General features: G+C 35.6%; 2 protein-coding genes across 3 annotated transcripts; both read right to left on the bottom strand.

The window, feature by feature from the left end:
• Positions 1-1,916: 1,916 nt before the first annotated feature.
• Positions 1,917-7,243, bottom strand: LOC104879964 (WAT1-related protein At1g70260). The gene is made up of 8 exons (XM_019220442.2): positions 5,775-7,243; positions 5,616-5,678; positions 4,477-4,593; positions 3,619-3,874; positions 3,377-3,535; positions 3,133-3,284; positions 2,238-2,446; positions 1,917-2,134 (listed from the first exon to the last, which is right to left on the bottom strand). Exons 1-7 carry the CDS (start codon positions 5,963-5,965, stop codon positions 2,302-2,304), a joined length of 1,083 nt encoding a protein of 360 aa, XP_019075987.1. The 5' UTR covers positions 5,966-7,243; the 3' UTR covers positions 1,917-2,134; positions 2,238-2,301.
• A 754-nt stretch (positions 7,244-7,997) lies between these two features.
• On the bottom strand, positions 7,998-12,671 carry LOC100248371 (WAT1-related protein At3g28050). Of its 2 annotated transcripts, none has more exons than XM_010654884.3 (8): positions 12,331-12,671; positions 12,175-12,237; positions 11,980-12,093; positions 10,035-10,266; positions 9,793-9,951; positions 9,336-9,487; positions 8,942-9,168; positions 7,998-8,230 (listed from the first exon to the last, which is right to left on the bottom strand). In XM_010654884.3, exons 1-7 carry the CDS (start codon positions 12,507-12,509, stop codon positions 8,997-8,999), a joined length of 1,071 nt encoding a protein of 356 aa, XP_010653186.1. In that variant the 5' UTR covers positions 12,510-12,671; the 3' UTR covers positions 7,998-8,230; positions 8,942-8,996. The 2 variants fall into 2 exon arrangements, with proteins under 2 accessions (XP_010653186.1, XP_010653192.1); XM_010654890.3 differs by having other exon boundaries at positions 7,998-8,242; positions 12,331-12,666.
• Positions 12,672-12,700: the final 29 nt, after the last annotated feature.

The raw sequence follows: 12,700 nt of genomic DNA, 5'->3' as shown, positions 1-12,700 counted from the left end.
TTCAAGAAGGCATAAAACCAAATTAATGCATTTATTCAAAGCCAATTGTCATGAAATTATCCAATGGCTTGTCTAGATAAGAGAATTCGAAGAAAAAAAGAAAAAAAATGAACTTAATCTCAATCATAATTTATCAAACAATCAACATCCAATCAAATAATTTCCTAAATGTTGAATCTAATAACACTCATATGTGGCTCAATTTGTCTACACCCAACTTATTCTAATGTGTTCGAAAGAAAATCAAAAGAAATAAATAAAAAAGAAGATATGGAAAATTAAATTAGAATTAAGACAATTAGATAACTTATCTCAAGGTTTCCAAAATTTGATTATTGCCTTGATGCTCTCAATGGTCACCTACTATTTTCGTTAGATGTTGACAAATTTTGACCAAACAATCAACTAGAAGCGCAAGAAAGTGTCTCTAAGAGCTAGTTTGTGCAACCATCTATTTAAATGTCATAAACTTCATTTATGATGCTTTTAACTATTTAAACATTAATATTGTCATCCTTTGAGAATTTTTTTAAGACTTTTTTATATTTATTCCAAAACTTAAATACTCTTCTTAATTGTACCATTAGATTGGAGCTATTTTCCCTTACAATTCATTATAAAAGATAGATATTGTACATTTTACTACCAATTTCCACTATAATTTGTGAAAAAGTGTTTTTAAGTTACTAGACTTTATTTGTAGTGATTGTAAAGGTCGATAATTCGTATCCTACCAAATTAAAAGTATAATTTGAAGGATTTCTTGAATTGAAGGATTCTTGATTTCTAGTGGGTTTCCTTATGAGGGATGGGACTGGGGTTTGAGGTCATGATCGAAGGTAGGGTTGTATGGAAATCTTCATTTGCACTCATTTTTCTCTCTTTTACTTGCTTTATGTTTGTTGTATTGCATCTTAATTTACTTTTAAAATTATTCTTGATTTATAAATTTGCAAAAATCGACCATCACCCAATTGGCTTCCTTATTATATGTATTACAAGATTAATTTGTAAAAAAAATAAAAAAAAATAAAAAGAAATAAGACTCAACTTATTTCACCTTGGATTTTTGCCCCCTTAAGACCTCCACTCTTCCTCCAGCTTTGATGTCTCCTCAATGGCTCATCTCCTATTCTATTAAAACCCTCCATCAATACTATATATATCATTATATAAGTTGAAACTTGTGTGAGCTGGAGAAGTTTTACTTCTATGCTCACTTAAAATGTAATACTTGTTCTTGTTTAACCTTAATAAATTTATCCATCACTTGAAAATAAACCAAAATTTTCTTCTTAGTTTTTCATATTATAAAGCATGACATACACTAGTTTGATTTTCTTTTTCTAAATCAATGAGCATGACATTATTTCTTAAGCATCCAAAATAAATAATATTACATATTATTGTACTAGCCATTAGTGCTAATTAAAGCTAATGCTACTACCTCATTCCAATCTCTTCTAATAAATATAAGTAATAATAGATACTTAGGAACATGCTTGGATGTCGAATTAGTACCTATTGAATTTATAAGTCTGATCCTTAAAAGTATATAATGAAATTTAAGTCATTGGATGAAAGTATAAATAATGGGATTGAAGTACAAAAAATGAGACTAAGGTATAGAGCAATGGAAATCAATTGCCTATGCTACACATTATGATTGGTCTCACTTTTTAGTATACATGGATTTGGTAGTGAACCCTCTTTGAAAGCATTATATTGATATGTGTGCATTGACTATCGAGTAAGGCAACTCGAAATGATACTTTATTTGCTTTTGCATTTTTTTCTTATCAAAACATGGACTAGCATATTGGAGAAGCAAGAAATAATTTTATTATGGGGAATTGCAAGGATCACTTCCTAACAGTAAATAAATATTTTAGTAAGTAATTGGAAGTCAGCTAAAAGAAAGGAAAATCAAAGGAGTCTCCTTGCATTGAAAAAAACTGTTGCAAGTACAGTTTAATTACATTCTCTCTATCTCTGATATAATACAAACACAACCCCAAAACCCTACCTCTTTGAATGCAAATATATACAGCAAGTCCAGTTCCCAATCTATTAACACAAAATACATGCTTTCCCACAACCAATTTGCAAAGCACAATGAATCTGCCTCCAATCTCTGGCGAACACAAAATCCAGAAAACAAAAGACAAAAATAAGGATTAGATTAGCATTTCAAACATCGATTATAACAACTATTAATGACATATCAGAATGCATACTTGTGAAAGCTTCTAATTCAGGAGACCTTTGTCTCCTAAGTTTCTGATAGCAGCCAGTGAGATTCTATACTTGCTCCTCTTCTTGCAATAGAGGGACCTTCTGCTCAGAAGAATCAATGCCTTCACCACCTGCCTTCATGTCATCTTCTCTGATTTGTCCCCACATCAGAGTATAATACCCTATTCCAATTATGTAAGCTCCTATTACACTGCATTCATATGATTAATAGTTAGTTATATTGACAAGAATAAGCTGAAAAGAGAAAATAAAAGGAAAGATCATGAATTTCAATAACAAGTCAAATAATCATGTCTGGAACTCTATTGTTTAGATTGATTTTCAAAGAGGAAAGTGAAATTTTTGCTATCAAGAAGTACAAATTATGTGTCCTCAAAGGTTTTGCATGAAAATAATAGACAACCTATGCAGAATTTGCCACAATTGTCATGGGATCTCACTGGAAACCTGCAATCTCAAATGGAGAAATTCATGATAAAAAATTAAAACTATGGGCTCTCAAGAGAGATTTTCCACTACCATTTTGTTCATTTCATCAAGAACAGCTAAACTCTTATATGACATACAAAAAGGTCAAAAACTTTGTCTGCATTAGAGAGCTAGTAGATTGAACTGTGTATTCTTATTATATACAAGGGGAGTGCCTTAGAAGTAGCTACCAGCACTAAAGCCTAACCTCCTCCTTATAATCCCCAGTTAGATTGCTGGGATTTGGTAGGAAAAGGGTAACGAAATAATGAAACCGAATATGAGATTGAGACAAAAGCTCCCATTTTTTTTCCTTTCTATTCGTAGTAATCAAAGAAAATAGTATAATGTTTATTGAGGACCTTACTAGCTAGCCAGTTGGTGAGTGTGAAAATTGAGGTCTTTTACCTTCCATAATGAAGACTGTCTCCAAAGAAGATTACACTAGCAATAGATGCAATGATAATCCCGAATGGCTTGAACATGGGCACATAAAAAGGGCCCTTGTTGTGCATGCACCATATATGAACACTGCAACGAATTGCACTCCCAAAAATTGCCTATTAATGCACCAAATGTCTAAATCAGTAAGGTCATTGAAACCCTTTAGAGTGATGCATATGTATAAAATTCAAGTTTGGTATGTGCTTACTGATAGAAAAATGAGAAGGAGCTCCATGTTGAGCTCCAACTTCCAAGCACTTAGATTTCTCTCTGCAACAAAAGCCACAATTGCACTTTGGATTGTCCCCATTGAAGTATATAAAGCGGCTATGGTTATCGGTTCTGGATATTGTTTGACAGTGCCCACCTGATCAAATAAAAGGAAATTTTGAGTCTCCATATCTTTCCCAAGAAACTAAACAATGAGTGTATGACTTCAAAGAATTATACCTGGATTATGCCCCATACTGAAGCAGATAAAGAAGCGACTGCAAGCAAAATGCCTCCAAGAGCCCAATATTCTGGTGTTGAGGAGAAGATGAAATGTCGAGGAATAAGTTCGAGATGATGGAAAGGTGCAGAAAATGCAGTTTTCCTGACAAGTGGACCCTTGTAAAGAATCATTAGAGTTCCTCCACTGATGGATATAAAGGTACCAATGATTTTGGCTTGGCCACTTGTTACTCGCCAATCCAGCTTTGTTGTCCTAAAACAGTCAAACTGAATCAATATACCATGCCATGAGAAAGAATGATGAATAATACCAGGTTTCCTGAATAGATTCACTAAGGTATTTCTCCAATTTTATTTCGCTAGAACCGGTGGGAAAAAGAATCCAAACAAGCATATAGGGAACTGATCATTTTCGACCAACTTGAGCTTCGTATGGATCGATGGGGAGAAGTGATCATTTCTCCATATTTATCCAGGCCGAAGCTCATCAATAATTTTCACTTTTGGGCTTCTTTGAGCTTCTCTATATGAACTGGTAGACATTGATCACCATTGATCATTCCAACCTCTCACCAACTCTGCAGCAGGCCCCGTTTAAAAGAAACCAAAAAAAAAAAAGGCCTAATTTTTAAAAATATCTAGCAACCCTCAAAAGGTTCATGACTACCACATTAGAGGTCCAATCCAAAATATGGTCCACTTGTTAATTAGGCCACATCCCATTAAAATATTGATTCCTAAACCAGTGTTGATGCAGTTCACCATAATCCAGACAATTTTCTCATTCTTTTTCCCTTTATGGGCATAATCAAAATAGAGATTCAAAATAAGAAATGGGTGTTAAGGAAAATTAACCTGAGAATAATAGCAAGCACAAAAGAAAATGCAGGGATCAAGTTGCCCATTCCACATGCAAGAATGGGTGAGCTGTAGCTTAGGCCAGTGAAGGCAAAAATCTGAGCTATGGTTATCCTGCAACAGGCACAAACACAGTCAATTTGAATTATCCTTCAAGGCACATAAACTAATGCACCAAAACCTTAAGTTTATGCGCCCAGTCAAGTACGTCAAAAAACTGATCGCTCCGTCGGCCAGCCTTTGTATACTAATGGCCCTGCCTTAAGATTTTCAAATGAACCAATCAAATTTCAAAGTTGCAATTAAAAACTGCTCAAGGGAGTTATAGACTATTTGAGGCTATGTTTGATTTCCGAAAAATATTAGTTTAGTTATGAAAAATATTAAAATTATCTTTGATGGTTTTACAAAAAAATATCAAAGAAAATTAAATATAATTAAAACAAATTAAAATTTTATATATTTTTAAATTATTTAATTTTTTTTATTGATGACTTAAAAGATGTGAAATGAGTTTAAGATAATATATAAAAATAATTTATTACTTCAAATTTTTTGAGAATCAAATATAATGTATGGAAAAAAAATTAAAAATAATGATTCTATCATATTTAATTTTATTATAAAAATAAGAAAAAATAAATAAATATAATTAATTAAGTTTGAAATTATTTACTCTTTACACAAAGAAATTAAAATAAGTATAATAAATTTGCAAAAAATTAATTTATTAATTTAAATCTAATTTTTATTTTTTTATTTTTTTCTATTTTCAAATATTTCTAAAATATAATTATTAAGTGTAAAAAAGCTATGCTAGTGCTGAACTCCAACAGGTCTAAGTTTGATGGAGCTCCAATATTAAATGGACACCTGGACCACTGGTCCATCTGTGTGCTGTCGGGTCATACACTGAAGTGACATCTAATATGAATGGAGCTCCACGCGGCCGGTATGAACAGAACACCTGGATCACGGGTTAGTTTGTCCGAGATAGTGTCCTGATTCCTGAACAACTCCTCAGTTTGCGTGGATGTGACGTGAGCGAGAGATTGATCAGTGTCTGTATCCTTGTGTGTGTGGGAGAGAGGCTGTGTGAGTGTGTTCGTTAAAGAAAGAGAGAAAGAGGAACATACCCTGTAAGCCCGAGGAAGAAAAATCTAGTGAGGAGAGGGAAGGTGAAGAAGGACTGCTGCGTCCTGCAAATCAAAAGAAGATGAAGTGTTAATAACTAATAAATCAACAGTTATGGCAACTGGCTTGCCTCAAGAAAAAGAAGTACAAGACCCTTAGACCTTCGAAAGATGAGGGAATAAGGAAGGAGAATGATAGAGGAAAGAGCATTGGAATAAACCACGAAGACGAATTGGCTCATCCCCTTCGCCATCACTGTCTTGGTCATAATTGTCAGCCCCACTGTGCAACCTTCCATCAACACCATCACTGAAAATGGTATTACTTCCCATAGCCTCATTCGCACCTCCATCTCTCCTTCTCTCTCTATATCTTATTCACACTGAATATAGATAGAGAGAGAAAGAGAGTGAGTATTAGTATTTATGGAGAAGCAACGAGTTTCTTACATGGGGAGAGAGAGAATGAGAGAAGGCCTGTGATAACCTTTCAGGTAGCGCTGAAGCTACCTGTGATGTGGAAAAAACTACTCTGGGTGTCCCAAACCATAAACAAAAGGAGATAGCTGACGTGCATAAGTCTTATTATATAATGATAATGGGTATCATTTCGGGCAAAACTTAGGCACATCTTCAACTTTTAGTCGCTTTCCCTTTTATTTACATAATTTCTTATCAATTTTCTATTATTAATACCATGACCCACACCCCCAAATCTTGTAATCTTTCGTGGAGGCTCTTTGTGGTTTACATTCAAAAAGACCCCACCAAGAAACAAATATCAAATTCAGTTTTGGGGCCATGTCACTCCCACCATGTAAAAAACTAGAAACCCTAGCCTCTGGCATTTGTTCTCCTCTTGGGGAGAATTGTATATCATTTTGGCTCTCCCATCTGTACCTAACTCCTCATCAACTGTAGACTTGAGGGAGATGCAATATCCCAGGACCCAGGTGGGGTTTTGGCTGGACCCGGCTTCGGCAACAAGAAAACTTACCCAACAGGTCAATGGGTAATCAACTAGGGTCATGACCAACATTGCCACCCACCATCTTACTCTCACTTTTTATGGTGTTATATCAAATATCAACCACAGATATGTATCACATAATTTAATCGAAGTTATTGATCTTAAGCCACTTTCGTTTTATTAGATTTCTTGTTCTTTTCATGATTAACCAAGAAGCCTATAAATGACTCAGAATATATGTATTAAACTAGAAGAAAAGCCAGCTACCTTATCGTTTTATGCTGATGACCAAACAAGCTGGATGAATTGCAGAAACTATGAGGGGCCAGATGGCTTGGTAGCCGTTCCACGGCTAAATGTACATTATGACAATTTCTTTTTTTTTTTTCAACTGTTCATATATACATATCACCAATTTCTGGGGTTCAAAGGGTCAGCTGGTTGATTTCACTTAGGTGTGAATGATTTTATTTTAGGGATATTTTTATTAAAAAATTTAACTAAATAATGAAATGTCTTCATATTACATTTAACCTTCAAACACTTCTTATTCTACCACGTAAGAAACTCCTTCAAACGGGAGGAAAACACAGAAATACAAATCATCACATCTGTTTTTCTTATCAGACGAAAAATAATGATTTAAGATATATATATATATATAACATTTACATTTTTTTTAAGTCTTCTCAAATTTGTCTTCCTTCAATCAACATTTGTGAACTTCAAATAAAAAATGTGAAGAGAAAGGATGCTGAAACAAGATTTAGATAGGGCCATAGACATCACATCATTTCCTAACTCAGCATTCGAAATTCAAGAGGGCAGTCAAAGGAGGTATCTGTTTCTTCCTGGAAAACAATATACCTAGTCCATGTACGCCCGCCTGGCACGCGTGCACATTATCCTCAAAACTAGTTTTATATATTGGAAAAATGTAACATACTGCCGATCGTGGGGCTAGCCAGTAAGAAGCTCAAAGGGCATAACAATAGAAAATTTTCAACAAATTTGAGTACATCCTTCTTCGGTTTTCATGAAGCATCCAAGCTAGCCACTAAGCTCGCCTCGTTCCATTTAAGATGCTAAAGAAACTCAAGGAAATGGAGAAGATATTTTGTATTGTATAGTCCCACTGGGTTTGTCAATGCTTTGTATGAGAGAGAAGAGTATATATATCAACCAATGCCTGGTTTAGGAGGCTATTTGCCTATGGAATGTGGAGCAAAGGAAACTCAATAACTTTAAGCAGGGCCAGTTCTTGGACGTGCCCCCCATGTCTATGACTCCATTGGTTCACACTACATGGAAAAGAAAACGTTCATGCCACATCATAGACTCCATACATGGACTCCTTCCACCCTTCAGGCCACTGCCTGCTAATATTAATGCCAACACCATAGAAATAGAAAAAATTATCATGAAAAATGTCAAATATATATATATATATATATATATATATTCATAATGCCTCGTACATTTCACTAAAAAAGGAAGACTATCCAAGTAAACGCATTGACATAAGAATACATCAAGGGATTCAAACCCAACCAAAAAAGAAAAAAGAAAAATAGTATTTGAATGACCGACAAATTATATCACCTTTGGTAGTTCAAAAGGATATATGACAGTTGTAATCAGCCGCCACCTGCATAGATACCTGATCAAATTAGCACAATTTTAATTATAGTGTCCCTTGAAGAATTATTTAAAAGAACCAAGAACCAAGTTTCCAACAGACTTCGAGAAATATATAGATATATATATATATATTTATAATGCCTCATACATTTCACTAAAAAAGGAAGACTATCCAAGTAAGTGTATTGACATAAGAATGCATCAAGGGATCGATTCAAGCCCAACCAAAAAAAAAATAGTATTTGAATGACTAACAAATTATATCACCTTTGGTAGTTCGAAAGGATATATGACAGTTCGAAAGGATATTAGCACAATTTTAATTATAGTGTCCCTTGAAGAATTATTTAAAAAAAGCAAGAACCAAGTTTCCAACAGACTTTGAGAAATGGTATACACTGTTAGGGAATAAGATCCATGTTTGTAACTAGACTTAGAATTGGTTTTTGGCCTTTGAATGTGAAATGGGCTCTAGTGAGTTCCTAAGTTCCAATGAAGTGTATGCTAACCTAGCCAAATAACTGGGTCAACGACAAATATTAGAATTGAGTTGGTCTCACTCAAGCCATTTTCCAGCATTGGTCTGGGCCATTGGATTTTCCAATAAGCAAGAGACCTGTAGGTAAAACCAAAGCCCGTCTGAAAATAATGCAGCACCAGGTTTCCTAGAGTGGTTCACTTGTTAATTCTTTGTCCAGATAAAATAAATGGAGATTACCTTCTTTTTTGGCAAGGATAGGGCCCTTCATTTACCATACAAAGAGTTCATTTCTTCAATTTTGTTTGGGAAGTGAGGGACCTTCAATATAGTTCTGCAAGAGAGGGGCCTTCTGGCTAGTTGATTCCAAGCTCCTCATCCCAATGTCCTCATCAATCTTCTCTTCCTTGGCTTTTCCCCACATCACAGAATAAAACCCAATAACAATTACAGTTGCTCCAATCAAACTGCACAAATTTAAAATACAATAATGACTGATATCTCCTGCACTCTGTAATAAAATAAGAGAAAAATACTAGGAATAATTTTAAATGAGAAATTCCTGAACACATAATCAATCAACAATACATTACCATTGTCAGAGAAAAAAGCTTGTGTAATATATAAACTTTACCTTCCCATATAGAAAGTATCTCCTAAGAAGATAACACCCATGGCAACTGCAACAACAATACCCACTGGCTTGAACATGGCAACAAAGACAGGTCCTTTCTGGTGAACACACCATGTAATAGCGCCAACTTGAAACACATAGCCAAACACTCCCTACATTATTACACATCAAAGTTAAGTCAACAGATGGGCACTACAGAAGATTAATATCCAGTAAGTGAAATAATTGTGACCTTGAGGAACATCATCCTTCATATCCATTTTCACAGTCCACTAACACATTGACCATGTAGCAGTTGGTTTTATTGCCCCGCAAAACAAAAGGACTGGATTTTAGTGGGCCATATAATCGAGGTTTGAAAGAAATGATGAAACTCATGCCCATAAAATAACTTCATGACTTTCACCATCTTTACAAGTTGAAATCAAACAAACAGTGGGATTTTTTATCTGCTTACTGAGTACATCACAGCAATGAACCTTGTACTAGGTTTTAAGCTCCAAGCACCTGGGCCTCTTTCCATAATCAGAGAGGCTGCCGCAGATTGAATGGCAACAAAGAAGCAGTAATAAAAGTTTATAATCAGCTCTGCTGGGTATTTCTTCAGAATTGATGCCTAGAAACATTTAAAAAAAAATCATGACTTGTTTATCTTGCAACTGCTTTCCACTTTCTGCAAGGGGTTGTCATGAATTTCACCTGTAGAATAAGCCATGCTGAGGACATCACACAATCAGCAGCAAGGAGCAATCCTCCAAAGACCCAGTTTGATTGTTGTGAGAGAAAAAGTTGATCAGGAAAGTTGGAAGGTGAGGGTGTCATCAGAATTGGAGAACCCTTGTAGAAAGTCACGATGAATGCCCCAGCAATTGACACTACAGTTCCCATGGATTTTGCCATGCTACTGCCTCTCCAATCTAGTCTTTCCATCCTGAAAGAAATCATTTGAATCAATTTTGAGCCATATATAGCAGTAAATAGTTCATTTCAAAGAGTGTTATCAGTCTGTTGCTGTGACAAAATTGTACACCATAAGAAGACTGCAGTTCAGATTTAAAACATCAATTTCTTGAAAGGGCAAAGAAACCAACAGAATAGATCCTGAACAAGCTGGAATAGGAGAAACCATTAAGGTGGACAGTTTTTTTGGTTATAAAGATAAAAAAAAAAAAAAAAAAAAAAAAAAAAAACCACCCAATTTGTAGCACCATGAATTCCTCAAACATTCCTCGCCTTGATCTCAAGAACAGATGCCATGGGTTTGTTTAGAATGTTTTCAAAACCATTCCCAAAACACAAGTGAAAACAATCTAAAACAATCAAACATGTTTTCTAAAAACAACCTGTTTTTAGAACAATTCTCAAAAACTTGTTTTGGAAACAATTGACAACTAAATGTATTTTCATGTTTTTCTATTCTCAAAAGAAAAAAAAAATCTGTTCTTGAGAATAGTTCCCAAACATGGTCTATGATTCCAGTGATCTTCCCAAGGAACCAAGGAAGAAGACTAATTAACAAGAGAGTTATTAGGGATGCAATAAGAACCATAAACACCCCAAGTACTTCCCTCAAGGCTAAATATTCATACTTTCCTGTTGAGTCTGCTTCCATAGTCAAATATATACCATCAAGCAGACAGCCACAATGATCTCTAAGAAAAATTCTTAACGTAGATGTTAACCTATGAATGGTAATTGAAGTTGTATTTGTTGTCTGAGTGTTTTTTCCATGTATTCTTATGGAGGGGGTGCAAAAGATGGAGATTGTGAATATCCTACAGCATTATCAAGGCATTGAAGACACCAGAAATCAATGGGCCTCATCACTCCATGTTGTAACTGTAGACCAATCAATTCACATTAGAGGAATGGAATTTTACTTGAGAAACAGAGGCTCAATACTCACCAACCAGTAGGTTCTAGCCTGAATAACTTCTACCACTGGGTATGCCTTTTAAAAGTTTGAATTTAGCCCAAATAATTCTCTGAATCTAACTTCTTTCAAAGATTTCCTTTCATAGTCAGGTTGGTCCCAAACATTGTCAATGGATTGAGTTCTCTGAAGTTGAATACTAAAAGAATGCATGGGCAGAACTCACAGATCTTCCAAAGTGCCTACACAGATACCCTGTTACCAACATTTGACTAAAAACTTATTAAAGGGAATTAGGTCTGATGGATGAATGATCATCACATAGAGTTAATTTTTCATGACCGGGTTCTAAGGTTATTGTTAACTCCACAGTACACTGGTCACTGAACAATGAATAAATGGAAGCCCGCTCTGATATGATGAAAGATCCAACGAGTAAATTTTAAGAAAAACTCAAACAAAATCCAAAAAACACAACTTTTCAAATCAACAGAACCCACCTTTACAATGCTGAAAAGATTGTAAGAACAAAACTGTAAGCATGGACCCACTATTCGCAGGAAATCCCAAATCACCCCTCTTTTAGTAGAGAAACATTAAACTCATCACTAAACCCATGTTTTGCTATCCTGAGATAATTAGTTCCACAAACTAGCCAGAAATTATACCCACCAAGACCAAAGAGAATGGCAATTAGGATTCTTAATATTTACTAGAGAGGGTGATTATAGTGTGCCAAATGAGAGAGCGTGAGTGGAAAGCTAGGAGAACCTGAAAATGATGGCAAGTATGAAGGTAAAACCTGGGACGAGGTTGAGCATCGCTGTCCCAAGCGTAGCAGAGCTATACTGAATACCAGCATACCCAAATATCTGCGCAAAAAAGCTGTCAAAAAACGGATCAACCAAAACAACCCCAGTATAGAATTTCAGTTGCAAGCTTAAAATAGATAGGATTAAGGACTACCCAAGTAGGGCAAGCAAGAAGAATCCGCTGAGAAGTGAGAAGGTGAGTTGAGGACGTGGTGATCTGCCAAAAATTAGATGAATTGTTGTCGTTTATGATTGGTATTCCAAGAGGAATGGGAAGAGAAAGAAAAAAAAAAGGAGAGAGAGAGAGAACCTGTGGAAGAGCAGGCAAGAAGGGAGGAGAATAAGGGAGGCGAGTGTATTGGAGTAGAGAATGAAGACCAAGTTGGGCATACCACTTGATATGGCGGCTTTGCTAGCAATCATCAGACCCACCTGCGCAAACTCTGCCATCACCATCCCAGCATACGCTGCTGCGCCCTTCATCCCCATCCTTCCTCAGCAACCCACTCGCCCCTTGGGCCTTCACCAGTCACCACTCTGTCTTATTCTCCCAAAGACGCAACCCACCCTACACCTAGGAATCTCTATTCAAACCCAAAGTCAGAGATCAGAGATCCCGTCATTCATCCCCGCCATTCGAAAATCTCATCCACGTCATATTATCTTTGGACATCGAAAAT

The sequence above is a fragment of the Vitis vinifera genome, chromosome 1 (genome assembly GCF_030704535.1).
Source record: "Vitis vinifera cultivar Pinot Noir 40024 chromosome 1, ASM3070453v1".
NCBI lineage: Eukaryota > Viridiplantae > Streptophyta > Magnoliopsida > Vitales > Vitaceae > Vitis > Vitis vinifera.
Note: the sequence above shows the minus strand (reverse complement) of the source record. Positions and strands in the feature narration are given on the sequence as shown.

Coding starts and splice junctions, on each gene's coding strand:
- LOC104879964 (XM_019220442.2), bottom strand. CDS start 5,965: ATGGAGGTGCGAATGAGGCTATGGGAAGTAATACCATTTTCAGTGATG. Junction 3,285..3,376: donor TCCTTCTCATTTTTCTATCA/GTAAGCACATAC, acceptor GTGCATTAATAG/GCAATTTTTGGGAGTGCAAT. Junction 2,447..3,132: donor GACAGTCTTCATTATGGAAG/GTAAAAGACCTC, acceptor ATATGAATGCAG/TGTAATAGGAGCTTACATAA.
- LOC100248371 (XM_010654884.3), bottom strand. CDS start 12,509: ATGGGGATGAAGGGCGCAGCAGCGTATGCTGGGATGGTGATGGCAGAG. Junction 10,267..11,979: donor ATACTTGCCATCATTTTCAG/GTTCTCCTAGCT, acceptor GATTTCTTTCAG/GATGGAAAGACTAGATTGGA. Junction 9,952..10,034: donor CAGCATGGCTTATTCTACAG/GTGAAATTCATG, acceptor AAATGTTTCTAG/GCATCAATTCTGAAGAAATA.